Source organism: Heteronotia binoei, chromosome 18 (assembly GCF_032191835.1).
Source record: "Heteronotia binoei isolate CCM8104 ecotype False Entrance Well chromosome 18, APGP_CSIRO_Hbin_v1, whole genome shotgun sequence".
In the NCBI taxonomy this organism is placed as follows: Eukaryota; Metazoa; Chordata; class Lepidosauria; order Squamata; family Gekkonidae; genus Heteronotia; species Heteronotia binoei.
In genome coordinates, this window is record NC_083240.1 from 23824553 (window position 1) to 23840639 (window position 16087).

The window sequence follows — 16087 nt, forward strand, 5'->3', positions numbered from 1 at the left end:
GCACGAGCCTGCCTCCCTTTGCTGATTGATGCCAGCCAGAAAGACACCGGGTGGGTCAGAGAACTTTGGTTCCATCAGAGCTCTGTGGAGAGTATGTGCGTTGGGGGAGGTCTGTGAATTCGCAGTGGGTTTCCTGTTCTGTTTCCTGACATGCTTGGATGCGTCAACTGTAGTTCTTATGCCTGCCCACCTTTGTCCAAACAGGAGATGCTGAGCAAATCACGGGCCGGGGATACCGGAGTCAAGCTCGAGGTCAACGAGAGGTTGGTATTGAAGGCAAGCAGCTACAATTTGGGGAGGGAGAGGTTGTTCTCAGGCAACAAGCTGGGTGGAAGCAGGGGCCCTTTTCATGTTTGGAACTGGGGCGAGCTTCCTTGTGCTTCTCAACCCTTCCTGCTCCTGTCCCTCATGTTGACTGCCAAAATCCCCTGACAGCAAAGCCACCTTTCACAATGACAGTATGTGTGAACAGAGAGTGCCAGAAAGCACTGCTGCATGCACACACCCCTCCCTGACTCCCATATCCTTCTAGATCTCCATCTGCCAAAAATGAAAAGTTGCATTTTTAGAAGATAAAAGTGGGTCTGGCCTCTTAGAGGTGACCATTTTATCCAAAAGGTCTTCCTTTTCCAGGGTGAAGCTTTTTCTGGGCAATACTGTGGCCCAGCGTGGTGTAGGGGTTAAGAGCATCAGACTTGAATCTGGGAGAGCCAGGTTCAAATCCCCACTTGTACCATGGAAGCTCACTGGGTGGCCTTGAGCCAGTCGCTTCCTCTCCGCCTACCTCACAGGGTTGTTGTGAGGATAAAATGGAGGAGAGGAGAATGATGTCCCCACTGAAGTGAAAGGCGAGGTATAAATGAATGAATGAAGGGAAAAGAAATAAAACCTCTCACTACCATGGTCTCCCCCTCCTCCAGTTAACATGCTGGGGGGAAATGGCAAGCCCTTCTCTTGCCTTCACCCTCTCATTGCCTGACTTCTTCTGCCTGCTCTTTCATCCTTTGGCATGGACTTAACTATACCCTGCCTTTGTGTCTTGTAGGATTCTAGGCTCCTGCACAGGTTTAATGCAGGCGATCCAGGATCTGGTTCTGGCTTCCAAGGATCTCCAGCGAGAGATTGTGGAGAGCGGAAGGGTGAGTGCGGTGGCACTTCCAATGACTTCTTGTTAGGTGCATTTCATCATCTCAGTTCATTTTCATTCTTATTTTTAAAGCCAACAGTCTCTGCTTCTAGTGGTGTTGAGAGGGGAGGTAACTGTAATTTGTAAAAATACCCTGTTGCCCTCAGCTCTCTTTCCAGCAGACAAGCTGAACCACTAGAACAAAATGCTGCACTTTTTGGAGTATATGTGGCCCCATGCCAAGTGAGTAGCAGGCAGGTAGGGTGGTGAAAGGCAGATGGGCTGGCTGTGATTCAGCTGCTATGTGACCTGGGAGAGCCTGTCCTTGTGTTCTGTGCTCCTCAGGCCTTGAATTCAGCAGAAGCTCACAGGAGCACAGCTCCTGAACCTTTCAGAGGGTTCCCCCTTTTCCTCACCACCTACCTTGTCCATTGAATAGTAGGTGCAGCTGCATAACAGTCCCTGGATTAGGAGAGCGGGCATCCAGCCAGCCAGCCACCAGGAGCTTTGCCACACCTTCAGCAGCCTTCATTAACCCCTGGAGAAGCCCACACCACCCTTTCTCCACTTCTTATGTGATTTTGGGTGGCGGGTGGCTTGCTGGCCTTTTGACTGTGGGGAGGGGGGCCTGCCAAGGAGAGCCCCAGGTGAGCAAGGCCCAAGCAGGCCTCACTTACCTGGGGCTCTCCTTTCTTGCGTTGGGTTGCTTTGGGCTGGTGGGGGGGGCAGCGTATGCTAATGTGTTATGTTAATGAGCTCCACCACCTATTTTTCTACAAAACAACCCCGGTGCTCCTCCACCTACCTTCAAGTATCACCAACTAGGAATTTGCTGGGTGGGTAGATGGTGAATGCAGAGGGAACTTGCAGGGATTTTACCCTGGATCTTCCAAGCAGGAAACTGTTTCTCCTGGTCTTTGGCTAGAATGTATAGTGCTGGGGAGCCTTTTGTAATCATTTGCTATTTGCCAAACTCTGGCCAGAAGAACTCTGGCTAGTTGCGAACAATGGAGGAAATAAGCATCTGAATTACTTCCTCAGATGTTGCTTGCAATACTCAGATTTCCTTCTCATCCAGGGAGCAGCATCCCCCAAGGAGTTCTATGCCAGGAATTCCCGGTGGACCGAGGGGCTGATCTCCGCCTCGCAGGCTGTCGGATGGGGAGCGACTGTCATGGTGTAAGTGTCGGAGGAGGCCAACCTCTGGCTGTCCCCCCAAGTTTGCACATGGTCCTCTGCAAACTGGATAGGCAGCTGGGCAGTATCGTGTGATACTGGAAAGGAGCCCCACCAGCCTGTATTCTTTTCTCCTAGAGATGCGGCTGATCTTGTGGTTCAAGGCAAAGGGAAGTTTGAGGAGCTCATGGTCTGCTCCCATGAAATTGCAGCGAGCACAGCTCAACTCGTTGCCGCTTCAAAGGTAAGTTTTTCCTCTTGATGCTGCCAGAGTGTCAAGCAGACCAGAGAATTGGGGTAGGCCAGTAGTGTAACTGAAGAAGAAAAGGACCAGAAAAATACCTACAAGGTGGAGATTAAGATAGGGGTGTAGTTCGCTAGTAGAAGAATCAAGTCCAGGAGCATCTTAAAAACCAACAAGATTTCCTGACTACAAGCTTTTGAGAGTCAAAGCTCTCTTCATCAGATTCTTTGACTCTTGAAAGCTTATACCAGAGGTGACTGATTTATTAATCGCCTCCAAACATGGATTAACATGACCAATTTATGAATCACCTCCAAATGATCACACTCATGTTGTCTTACTTTACCCCTCATAAACAAATGTGCCCTTTATAAAGTTTGTATTTCCGCTGCTTGGCATTACATTTTATAACACACATTGCCCAGCCCATCAAAGTCCAATTTGCGTCAGATCCAGCCCTCGTAACAAATGAGTTTAACACCCGTTGGCTTTATACCATGGAAATCGTGTTTGTCTTTGAGATGCTGCTGGATTTGAATCTTGCTCTCATACCACGGTGCTGCCCACCTGAAACCCATTCTCCTGTAGTTTCCAGAACTTGCTTCATTAGCCACACTGGAGGCCTTCTAAGGTCAGCAAGGCCACTAGCTTTCTTCGTGTTCTGGTGCTTTTCCCCCTTTCCTAAAAAATAGTTTGTGGCTTATTCCATCTCAATTCCATTCTTGAGAGTTGCTCTGTACAACAAAAGCCTAACAGATTTCTCTAGAAATGCACTTTATATACTCTGTAGGCTCCAGAAGGATTCTTTTGCCACTGAGTTCCTACTAGTCTTATAAGACAAAAATAGCAAAACAGAGAAGAGGTGAAAAGGTGTTTTTTTGCTTTTGGGAATTGTATCTCTGAGGGCAATTTGATCCCACCCACCACCCCCCCCCCCCCCCAGTGTGTGATTCACCAAACTTTGTTTCTAGTGTGTCACTTGGCTGGAGAGGACCTTTTTGTCAGCAGAAAAACCTCTTTTTGTAAAAATGTTATGGTCCTCTAAAGGCACATTTTGGAGGCTGTTTGCTGCCAGTTCAGGCCTTTCACCGAGTGCTGCAGGCAGGTAGCCAACTGGCTTCTTTCCTTCCCATCTGGAGCTCAGCATTTGACTCTGCCCTCTTTGATCTGGCAGGTAAAAGCGGATAAAGACAGTGCGAACCTCAGCAAACTTCAGGTGGCTTCTCGGGCAGTCAACCAAGCGACAGCGGGGGTGGTGGCCTCCACCAAGTCAGGAAAGTCACAGATTGAGGAGAAAGGTGCGTTGTTTCTATGTCGGCTCTGCTGCTGTTCTTTATAGCTCAGTTGTAGCTTCTTCTGTTTCTCTGGCCCTAGACTGTCTGGCCCCTGAGACCAGGCTAACTTCTGGTGCCTCCCCCAGCACTGATAACATCACTGAGTCATGTGAGGCGCCCAGTTGATGCCCCTAGAAGGCCAGCACCTTAGGCCTAGCTTATCTAGTGGCAGGGCCGGCTCTGGGCTCACTCTAGCTGTCTCCACCCACTCGTCTTTTTGTCATCCCCTCACCCTGCCATGGGAATCCTCTGGCTCCTGTGGATGCAACCATGTTCTTTGCTCGCTCTTAGCCTTCACCAGATTGGGATGGGGGTGGGAGTGGATGGCTTCCGACGTAGCCAGTGAGCCCCTGCAATTAAAATAATTGGAACCGTGTGATTCTGCAGCGGACAGCATGAACTTCTCCGCCATGACGCTGACGCAGATCAAGCGGCAAGAAATGGACTCCCAGGTATGTGGCAAGGCTGAGGCAGTGCGGGGAAGGGGCAGAACGGCAGCTCGCTGACAGGGACGCTCTTTTTCTCTCTTGCCAGGTGCGGGTATTAGAGCTGGAGAGCCAGTTGCAGAAGGAACGGCAGCGCCTGGGCGAGCTGCGCAAGAAGCACTATGAGCTGGCAGGTGTGGCCGAGGGCTGGGATGAGAATGGTGAGTCGGCCAGAATGGGAAGCGCTCTGGTCTCCTTAGCTTGCCAAACTTTGGACTGCAGAGACCTGTGGCAAGTTCTGACTTCGCATGGATTCCTGAGTTGTAATGGCAGCCTCTGTCTCACGGGGGTAGTGCAGGGACTGGCAAGATGAGGAACAGCATTTGCTAAAGGTATTCCTATCCTCTCTTGGCATTCATTATCTAAGGGTTGTTTACCACCCACAAAAAAGAAGAGATCACATGTAGGGAGCAGGGCCGGCCCTAGGATGCATGGCGCCCCAGGCAGACTCACTGGCTGCCGCCCCTCTCCGCAGCACCGACCTCCCGCACCCCACCGCCCGCACAGCAGACAAGCAACAGAGAGGAGGCGGGGCAGGCAAACTAACTACAGAGGAGGGAAGGGATGGGTGGGCAGAGGAAGAGGATGTCGGAGATACAACGGGGTGGGGTAGGCAAACTAGCTACGGAGAAGGGAAGCAATGGGCAGGCAAAGGAAGAGGATGTTGGAGATGCGACAGGGAGGAGGCAGAGTGGGCAAACTAGCTATGGAGGAGGGAAGGGGCGGGCGAAGGAAGAGGACGGTGGACAAGAGACAGGGAGGAGGCAGAGTGGGCAAACTAGCTATGGAGGAGGGAAGGGGCGGGCGAAGGAAGAGGACGGTGGACAAGAGACAGGGAGGAGGCGGGTGGGCAAGCTACAGAAGAGAGGAAGGGGTGGGCAGAGGAAGAGGCAGACTAACTACTTGTCTTGGAGGGGGGGGAGACCTGAATTTGGCACCCATGCTCTGCTGGCGCCCTAGGCAAATGTCTAGTTTGGCCCTGGTAGGGAGGGCTGTCTTCACCTCTGGGATAGGGTAGTCATCACAATTTTATGCCAGTGTCCGATGAACCAATAGAAGGAGTAGCAACATATAGGTAAAAGTAAGCTAGGATTCCTTTCTAATGTAGGGGGGGGGGGAAGACTGTTGGTTTTGCCCAGTGGTCCTAATTTCATGCGTCCCAGAGAACTTTTCCCAAGCCATGCATTTCAGAAATAGTTCCCCCTCCAAACAAATTGCTTTGACGTTAGGAATTCGATGTGTAATAGAAACAATCTGTTCAAAATGGCCCTTGCAAACGGCATCCTTTGGATAAACCAGAGCTGAAGCACTGACTGCTTTCCTCCCTAGGTACAGATTTGGCTCCCTGAGACAGCCAGAGGAAGAGATCACATGTAGGTTCCATTGATGTGGCTCCTTCCGAAGACGAACGATAAACTAGTTTGGAACATACCGCAAAGCCTGTGCCCACCAAGACATTCCTCTCTCTCTCTCTCTCATGCTGGTCAGGCCAGGGTGCCCTCCTGGCCAAGATGGTAGCAGCGCAGGCTGGCAAAGAGGGAATGGTAGTTCTCTCCTAAGCAGCATCAATAGCATTGTCCCTCCATAGCCACAAGACGCTAGCTCTGTGCTCCATATGTATTACAGCTTTGCAGCATTGTTGCAGAGCTGCATTCCCCTCCCCCTTTCTTCCTTATTTGCACAGCCTCTGGAGCTGCCGGTTGGCCTTGGCTCTTGACCACACCAGGGACCATGGTGGTCTCACTGATCATGCTGCTGCTCCTTTTGCTGTCTCTTCTTGGGATCACAGCCAAGACGCTGGCAGGAGATTCCGATACTGCTGTTTTGAGATGGGGGGAGTAGAGGTGCGCAGCTGCCCTTTTCCAGCAAGTAAGAGGCCTGGGAACAAGAATATGTGGGGTCAAAAGGAGCTTTAGAGGCAGCCATAACGGCACAAAAGGGACTGGTCTGCAAGGCGCTCAGTACTTGGTACAGAAGGCTAATGTGAGCTGAGCCATCCCAAGAGTTCTGGCCAATCCGCCTGACCTCCGAAAAAGCCCCTTTGAAAGGTGTTTGGGGGCTGGCAGGAAGCATTCCTTGTCTCCAGGATCTTTCTCACTAGCCCAGTGCCTGCTCCAGGATCTTTCTCACTAGCCCAGTGCCTGCTCCAATCTCGCTTCAGCCGAACGGATCCTTTTCTGCTGCCTCAAAGTAGTTCACTGTGTATTGTGCCAGCCACGAACAGCTGAGAATCCAGGAGCTGGAAAAGCTGATGGTGCAAGGGCGGGGGGGGGGGATGCTGATGGGCCTGAAGCTGCTTCGTTTGTGTTTCAGATTGCAAGGGGTTCCAGCTGCTGGTTGCAGATCATACTGGTTGCCTTTCTGCCACGTGAATGATTAGAGCCAGACAAACCCGAGTGCTGATAGAGCTGTTAGAGCCAGGCAAACCCGAGTGCAGCTGCTCCTAAGCCATTTGAGCCCATCAGAGCCCAGGAGAAGCGGGCAAGGAATCTAGGATGGATCCTGGAGTCTAACATAGATTTGGCTTCTCTTTCACACTGCTGCTAGCAATTAGATGCAGTCAGGCTGAGTTGCCTCTGGCACCTCACGATCACTGTGACCCTCTTAAGGGAAGACAACAGCTCTTGGTTTGAGTGACTGGCTAAGAAAGCAAAGAATGCCCTTCTACCCAGAAGAGGGGTATATGTGCTGGGACCGGACATGCCATGTCCTTGTTGACTCTGGCTCCTGAAGGAACACAGGGAGGAATTCAATACTGGCGCCCTAAGCATGTGAAGTAATATTTTTTTGCAAGTGATGCTTTTATTCTTAATTAGTAGAACGCATCTGAGTTGCCTGAGAAGAAGTTGTCTTCTTGGAGACTCTTAATCAAAACTCTGTTGTCATTACTTTTAAGTTCAGAACGCTAATGTCTAAAGGACAAGCTTTCAAGAGCTTGTTTTACATTCCTGAGGTAGCCATATTGCATATTCGAAAACATCCAGAGATCTGAGGACCAAGGAATGCGGGACTGCAAGCGGAAACTAGTCGAATGAGTCATTTGTAAAGTAGCAGAATGTAGGGAAGTCCTTATGAATTCACTGGAATGTGTGGGAGTTTTGGTCAGACGGCGGTAGGTCACAAACAAACCAGGCCTTACATGTTTCTTGGGGGAGGATGTGACCAGGGATTGGATGCTGGTGGTTACTTCTGGCTTTGACCATTCAGGATAAACACACAATCCACAATGCCCTTGTTCGATGATGCGGTTCCAATATCGCATAGAGATGACAGGTTCCCTTTGTAGTGGCTGATTCAAGCAGGTTCTTCTCTCTCAAAGTCACACTGCCCGCTACGGGGCTTCCTTCTGCATTTTGTCAATTGCTTCATTGGCACAGCATTCTCTTTTATCATTTTTTCCAGTGTAATCCATTCCGTCCCCATAGCAGTGAAAACATCTGTTTCCAGTGGTGGCCAGCTGAGCTTTTCAAATAATATTTTTCAACCCAGCTCTTGCTGTACAGAGAGGCCTTGGGAAAGTCTCGGCCACCTGCATCTGGTTGAACTTTCCAGTAAAGTACACCCAGAGTAAAAGAATGACCTGAGCGTGGCAGTCAGTCCTTCGAGCCACATCAGTGGCTGTCAGAACGGCAACGTTTCCCTGCCTTTGTTCCCTTGCTGGGATTACACCATTAGTGGCCAGAGAACATCTGGGCAGGGAGATTGTACTTTTCCCCCCTGGCCTGGTTCCTCCACCACCCTGCCAAAAAAATAAATCGGTGCAAACGTTCTAGGGGCAGAATCCTGGGTGGTCTTCTAGTTCCATACCCCAGATAGGGTAACGTCAGCCTGAAGCTGCATGTGGCCTTGCAGCCTCAGATAGTGCCCACCCCAGATCTGGTTTCTTCAGGCCCAGTGGTCTATTTCAGCTACACGGTGGGAAGAATTCAGGTCAGAAAAACCCAGCCATGTATCCTTAACTCCCTTCCACCTAGCGAGCTATACTTTAGAGCGAACTGCCTCATCTGAGAAGGTTTATATGTAGCGAGCATAGCTCATTTATCCAGAAGCGAACACAGGAAGCTGACCGGTAGAATGGAGAGTGGGTTAGTTGTGGCCTTGCCTTGCAGTGAACAGGAAAGGTCTCTTGTGGTACTCTGCTTGCAGACGTAGCCTTTGACAATGTCAGGTCCTCTGCCGGGATCCCTTGTGTTCCCCACCCCCCAGGTTACTCGCCGAGAAGCCTGTCTGTTGCACACTGCCATCCTGGGGCAGAGGGAGTGTTTTGCTTTCCCAGTCCCTTGAGGATCTCTGCCTACCCACTCCAGCCTCCACTGCTCAGATAGCCTAACAAACTGGTGCCTGTTATACCCCAGGCCTTCCTGCCGCTTGACTGGCAGACTGAGAACCAAATAGCAACTCCTCCCACCGCCAGCTCGAATGAGGTCACATGGCTGCCCATCCTCTCCAAAGCAATAGGAACCGCCCTGTTGCCATAGCACAGGTAGAGGAGCTGATATGGTGTCGACCCCTCCCTCCAGCTCATACTTCTCCAGGGACACCCCAACTCCTCCCCCCCACCCCAGTGCCCCTATACTACCTCAGGTTTTCAGGCTGATTTGCCACACACGTCGGGGGGCAAAAAGGAAGAGGATGAGGACCAGCTGGAGAAGTTTGCCGTGGCGCTAGCAGAAAGGAGCCATTTTGGCGTGAAATAGAACGATTCTTCCTCAACGCTTGCTCTTTCTCTTCCTTTTACTTTTCTTAAATTCGGGGGTGGCAGTGAACAAACTTCCACAAGAGCAGTTCCCTGTAAGCGGCTCAGTCCGCCCACCATGTGCTGTGGGCCGCCGCCAATCGGTCCAGGCAGCCAGCTCGTTTTCTTTTCTTCCAACAAAACTTTTAATTATTGTATTAAATACGAGGATTTTTTTGTATAATATGTTGAATGTGTGTTTTCAATTTTTAAATAAATATTTCAACCCAGTTATTGTCGTTCTGGTGTTTGGAAGGGAATGGGGCGGTTGCAGAGTTACTGCTTCTATGTCGGTATACGTCAACTGCCTTGCTGCGAGACCAAGAGGAATCATCCGACATGATCACACCAGCAGGAGATGCAGCAGCACAGAGCTGAAGCAACCCCCACCAGAGTTGGAAGAATCAACTTTTTCCCATGCCAGAATGCACTCCACACCAATGACCCCAGCCACAGACTATCAGTGGGCAACTGCTACCAGAAGGGGGTGTTGCTCTTAGGAGAACACCCCCCCCTTTATGTTCAGTGGCAAAGCCTCTAACAACAGACATATTTGGAGACTGCTGCAAAATCGAGAAATAGTACAAGCTCTCCCCACCATCCTTATTCATCGGGACATGCCTTTGCACATTCTGCTGCAGGAAACTGAGGGGTTGGCACCAATATTCCCTCTAAACTGTGGAGTCTTGTGAGCAAAAATTCTACTTCGTGAGCTACTGGCGTTAAAGTTGTGAGCTACTGCATAAATTAGCTTGGTCTGGGGCCATTTTTCCCGAGCTAAGACAAAAATGTGTGAGGCGGATGCTAAAAAACTGAGCTAGCTCACACAAACTCAACTTGGAGGGAACACTAGTTGGCACAGATGTGCAGTGACATGTAAAGGTGGTGCAAGAGATGGCTAGAAAAGGACAGTCAGAAAAGCATCACAAAAACTGGCTTTAAAAAAAATTGCAGCAGTAGCTTCAGGTCCAATTAAAAGCGTTATACCACTCGGGTGTACCTTGATTTTGTGAGTTAACTGTATTTGAATCTTTTTTAAAATGCAGGAAGCAATACCACAGAGGCATTTCATGCATAGGCTTCTGGCTGTCCACCAAGATGATGGAAGCACTTTGATACATTCCTTCAGACCTCTTCTTTGACTCTTCAATTTGAATAAAACAAAGATGGGGAGGAGTTTTGGTGGGGGGAAAGGGATCCTTTAGCAAGATGTGTCTAGCCCTGACTTGAACGGCCCAGGCTAGCCTGATCTCATCAGATTTTGGAAGCTAAGCAGGGTTGGTCATGATTAATAATTGAATGGACCACCAAAGAAATCCAGGCACCTATAGAGAGACAGGCAATGAAATCTCTTGCTCTGAAAACCCTGTGGGGTCACCATAAGTCACCTGTGACTTGATGGCATGTTTCACAACCAGGTGCTTTCAGCAGAGGCACTTCTGTTTAGTACAGGAGGAAGGTGAGACTTAATATTCTTAACCAGGGTTTTTTAAAAATAAAAAGCCCAACAGGAACTCATTTGCATATTAGGCCACACCTCGTGACATCAAGCCAGCTGGAACTGCGTTCCTATGTGTACCTGCTAAAAACCCCTGTTCTTAACAAACTTTGTAAGTACATCAGCTGGTTATTTTTAAGTGGATGAAAAGGTTTATATAACTCTCTTCAACTAAAGCAGCAAATAGATGTAACCAATTTCTACAAGCTGGCAAGAAGAAAGTCTTGAAAGGTTGGTTTGACTCTAGCCATAAACGGAACCTGCCATGGGAAGATGCCAGAAATAATGGACAGGGGAAAAAAGAACATGATTGGCAAGAGGACACAGACACAGTATATTTCCACCAGCTTTGTGTGCATCACTAATGTCTGGATGAAATTGTTTTTAAATAGCCAGACTTGACTGGTTGTGAGTTCCCAGCCTCTGGCTTGCTGCTATTGAGAAGTATGGTATATACTGCCCAGCTCTTCACTGTAGAGTTCTACCTATGTGACCCCTCCTTCAAGAACCAAGTAAAAGAAGTCTCTGTTTCAGCACAAAAAGGAGGGCCTTAAGAACATATAAGATGGGCCCTACTGGAGCAGTCTTGTGGTCCGTCTAGTCCAGCATCCTGTCTCACACACTGGCCAAGCAGTTCCTCTGGAGGGCTAAGAACAGGGCATAGAGGCCGAGACCTTCCCCTGATGTTGCCTCCTGGCTCTGGGATTTCTTAGTGTCCACACTGTAAACAATGAGTGCATACTGGTTCAAAATTGTAGCTACTGCCTCTTTGTGCCCCCTTCCCTCTTTTCCTGTATAAACTAGTATAAATCTCTTGGAAATGTTTCAAGAGGGCTATAAGGATAGCATGGCCAATGTTGGAAGTGTTTACTCAGAAGTAAGTCCTGTTAAGCCATTCACATTTTTATTTCACCTTCTCTACAAGCAGCTCAAAGGTACACAGAAGTTCCCAGTTGGAACACCCAAAGCTGCCTTATATTGAGTCATCATCGGTTTATCAAAGTCTGCATTGTCTAGTCTGATTGGGAATGGCTCTCCAAGGTCTCAGGTGGAGGTCTGTGACGTTGGATGTTTTTACACTGACGGTTTGTGACTGTCACTGCATTGGAAACTCACCTTTTACATTACCTAACGTTCTCACAACTGTTTTGCATCGTTGCTGCCTGAAGCATCTACATTTGTTTAGGTGAGATGAGTTCCGGCGCTGCTGCAGCAATGTTTTTCTCAAAACTAGTTTCGATCTGGTCATTTCTCTACAAGCGTTTCAAACTTGTAGAAGTTTTCATGAGTTTGAAAAGACTTCTCCAAAAGCCACAAGGTGCAGTAATTTGCATGAGAATTGACAGCACTTTAAATTTTTACATATCATTACTTGCCTCATCTTGTAATTTAAATTTGTATTGTTTTTGCAGTGTTGACACCATTTCCAAGCAATCATATACATTTAACTAAGCACTGGTATTCCATCTGCCCTCTGATCAGAGACCCCTCCCCCCAAATTGAAACGCTTTCAGCAGGAAATATAGAAGTTTGGCTATGCAAAATGAGCGCAGCAAATCCACAAATGCAAAAGGAAAATAATTAAAGCAGAACAGTGACAGGCTAAAACAGTGACAGGCTAAAGCATTTGAAGATGCTAAAACTTTGGATCAAACTGAATATAAAAACACCCGTTGCCTCCTATCCGGTCCTTTTAATGGGATTTTAAATCTCTGACCACCTGCATTTAAAAGTGATACTCTACCAAAGAAGCTGTCGTCTTCACCATTATTTCATCATTATGGTGTTTTGTCATACTGTTAGTCATCAGCCACATGCTATTTGGTGTAGTGGCTAAGTGTGTGGACTCATCTGGGAGAACTGGGTTTGATTCCCCACTCCTCCACTTACAGCTGCTGGAATGGCCTTGGGTCAGCCATAGCTCTCATAGGAGTTGTCCTTGAAAGGGCAGCTGCTGTGAGAGCCCTCTCAGCCCCACCCACCTCACAGGGTGTCTGTTGTGGGGGGGGGGGAAGATATAGGAGACTGTAAGCCGCTCTGAGTCGCTGATTCAGAGAGAAGGGCGAGGTATAAATCTGCAGTTTTCTAATTTTGCTGCCTCTGTCTGTAAGATTGTTTATTGTGCTGCTCCTGATTTTGTAATGCTTGTTTTTATATTATTTCAATTCTGTTTGATTTTACTGTTGTAAGCTGCCCTGAGGCCGCTTGCAGGATAGGGCAGGCTATAAATCCAAAAATTAAATTAAATTCTTGAAAAATTTTTAACAAAAGCTTATATAGTGGTAGGTTAGGATGAGAGTGAGTGACTGACCCCAGGTCATTTTCAGGGTTGAAAGGAAATTTGAACCCAGGTTTTGCCAATCCCAGGCTGACACTGGTTTAATGGGAGTTAGGTTTTCAGAAGTGTGCTTTGAAGAAAAAAGGAGGGCTGCTAAGCAGATTTCTTGACATAAAAGCTTCTGTGGGCTGCAGCCCATTTCAGGCAAGATACAGGAAGAAGAGGAGATTGGATTTATACCCCACCCTTTGCTACCCAAGGAGTCTGAGTGGTTTACAATCTCCTTTCCCTTCCCCTCCCTACAACAGACCCCCCTGTGAGGTATTTATTATTTATTTATTTATTTAATGGACTTATATCCCGCCCTTCTCACCGAAGTGTCTCAGGGCGGCTCACAACATAATGATTCATACAATTCAATTTAAAACATTTACAAATACAATAAAACCATAATTAATAAAACAAGATAAAATAAAGCCAGCGGTCTATAAGAGCATTTTGTTCCATCCAAAGATGTTCCATCCAAAGTATCACTTAGGTGTTATAGGCCTGCCGGAAGAGGGCTGTCTTGCAGGCCCTGCGGAACTGCCCTAGGTCCCGCAGGGCCCGCACCTCCTCCGGCAGCTGGTTCCACCAGTAAGGTGCCGCTGTTGAGAAGGCCCGATCCCTGGTGGATTTTAGGCGGGCCTCCTTTGGCCCAGGGACTACCAGCAGATTTTGTGAGCCGGAACGTAGTACTCTCTGGGGAACGTGTGGGGAGAGACGGTCCCTAAGGTAGGCAGGTCCTAGGCCATACAGGGCTTTAAAGGTAATGACCAACACCTTGTACTGGACTCGGAATGTTACTGGCAGCCAGTGCAGATCCCGGAGCCCCGGCCGAATGTGCTCCCATCTTGGGAGCCCTAATAGCAGCCGGGCAGCAGCGTTCTGCACCAACTGCAGTTTCCGGGTCGGAGCTGAGAGAGTTCTCCCAGAACTGTCATGAGTAGAACAACTTTGAGAGAACTTGCGGCTGACCCAAGGTCAGCGGGTACATGTGGAGGAGTGGGGAATCAAACCCGGTTCTCCCAGATAAGAATCTGTGCACTTAACCACTACACAAAACTGGCTCTCAAAAAAAGGCAGGAGCGTAAATTAAGGTGGGGCATCAGGGCTGAAATCCCCCTAGGATTTCCAGAATGGAGCAAAACTCCCCCCACCCCCAGGCTGCCAGGTGGCATCACAGAGCTGCTTAGGTTCCCAAATTCAGTCAGTCCATCCTGCTTGTCTTTGTGGCAACTGAACAAATTCTCAGGAGCACAGGACTGATAGTTTTTGTAAGGCAGGACTGGATCTATATGTTTTTTGAGGGAGGGGCAAAATTAAGAAATGACACCCCCTTATGGGCCCATTCTATCTTATGGGCCATAGAATAGAATGGACTCCATACCCAATTTGGTGCCCCGCCTCTGGCGGGGCCGGGGCAACCACCCCCTCTGCTCCCAGGGGTGCAAAGCCAGTTTGGTGTAGTGGTTGTGGGGACTTACCTGGGAGAACCGGGTTTGATTCCCCATTCCTCCACTTACAACTGCTGGAATGGCCTTGGGTTAGCCATACCTATTGCAGGAGTTGTCCTTGAAAGGGAAACTGCTGTGAGAGCCCTCTCAGCCCCACCCACCTCACAGGGTGTCTGTTGTGGGGGTCTCTGATTCAGAGAGAAGGGAGGGGCATAAATCTGCAATTCAATTCTTCTTCTCCCCTAGATCCAGCCCTGTTATAAGGAGAAGGGGGAGGGGACTTTCAGTGGATAATACTGTCTCTGAAGAAATGAGAGAAAGAGCATGGAAGGTGGAAAGGAAATATCTATCCTAGCAATCAGGCCTGTGGTTGAAGAATGCATTTCCTGGAGCCTACATCACAAACTTTGGGCCTGGATCAAGTTCAGTCCCATGCACCATGCCACCCCCCAGGAAGTACAGCATCAAGTGGATACTGAGTTATAGACCAGGGGTGGCCAAACTGTGGCTTGGGAGCCAAATGCAGCTGTTTCTCACATATTGTGTGGTTCTCGAAGCCCCCACCAGCCCATCAGCCTGCTTGGAGAAGGCATTTCTCTCTTTAACTCACTTCTCCAAGCCAAGCCAGCCAGCAGCCTGAAGAATGGATTTAAAGTTGCTTTCTTCCCACCTCCCTCTCCTCCCCCATCTATTTGCTCTCCTGCCTCCCTTCCATCTCTCAATCATCTGATGTTCATGCCTTGCTGCTCTGAAATGCCTGATGTTTATTCTATGTGGCTCTGTTAAGCAAGTTTGGCCACCCCTGGTATAGACACACTTATTGGGCTAAGAATAAGTCTCCAGTGGGCTTCCAGGCCACAAAATTTTTATTTATTTATTTACCTTAGATCTATACCCCACCCTCTCTGCAAGCGGACTCAAATACAAGAGGTGCTTCAGCCCTCCCCGCCCCCCAGCATCTCGGGGGGAGGGAGAAGAGGGAAAGGCAACAGTACAGAGATGTTCTTCGCTGTCCCATTAAATCCAAACAAATGGTGACCCTATGAATTTAGCTTGTTATTGCTGTTTGGTCTTTGCATATGTCAAAATATCTTCATTAAGTTGTATTGTAGTTTGCTGTTCACAGATGTAGAGACAGAGCTTAAAGGTGCCGCTGGACTCAAACTTTGTTCCTCTGCTTCAGACCAACACGGCTGCCCACCTAGATCTAATGGACGCCTTCGCCAGCCTCTCACCCTTGTCAATCATTCCCGACCTTTCCAATCACAGCCCAGGATAAGTCATTCCCGCCTCCGAACCCCGTAGCCGGTAAAAGCCGTTGGATTCGGTTCGGCGCGCGACTCTGCTGTCCTCGCTCCTCCTGCCGCCTACGTGGATGGGTTCCCTTTCCCCTCTCCCTCAAGACAGCCTTGGGAGAGAGGCCGAAAAAGAGAATGACTGAGGCGAGGGCGATGCGTGCGGTTCCCTTCCCCCTCCCTCCGCTCGTTCCACCCTCACAACAATCCTGTGAGGTGGGCTAAGCTGAAGGAGAGGCCGGCCACTGGACTGGCTGGCTTCCCCCACGGCAGGGGGCGCCTCTTCCCACCTCAGCCCTCCCCTTTGCAGGCAGCCTCCCCGACACCGCCTGCTTGCCTCGACCCCGCCCCCTCTCCCCGGGTCCCTCGCCCGCCCGCCTTTCCCTCAGCGGCAAAGGGCCGCCCTCTTTCCCCAGCCCC

The 16087-nt window shown here is 49.3% G+C and overlaps 1 protein-coding gene across 3 annotated transcripts in view; it reads left to right on the forward strand.

The window, feature by feature from the left end:
• The window catches only part of HIP1 (huntingtin interacting protein 1), an 87443-nt gene extending 78113 nt beyond the window's left edge, over positions 1 to 9330 (forward strand). For all 3 annotated transcript variants that reach the window (XM_060258810.1, XM_060258811.1, XM_060258812.1), the window contains 8 exons: positions 205 to 263; positions 1046 to 1139; positions 2205 to 2305; positions 2441 to 2546; positions 3721 to 3844; positions 4268 to 4332; positions 4415 to 4526; positions 5695 to 9330. In XM_060258810.1, the coding sequence (XP_060114793.1) occupies positions 205 to 263; positions 1046 to 1139; positions 2205 to 2305; positions 2441 to 2546; positions 3721 to 3844; positions 4268 to 4332; positions 4415 to 4526; positions 5695 to 5714 (681 nt within the window). In that variant the 3' untranslated portion in view covers positions 5715 to 9330. The remainder of the gene's footprint in view (positions 1 to 204; positions 264 to 1045; positions 1140 to 2204; positions 2306 to 2440; positions 2547 to 3720; positions 3845 to 4267; positions 4333 to 4414; positions 4527 to 5694) is intronic.
• Positions 9331 to 16087: the final 6757 nt, after the last annotated feature.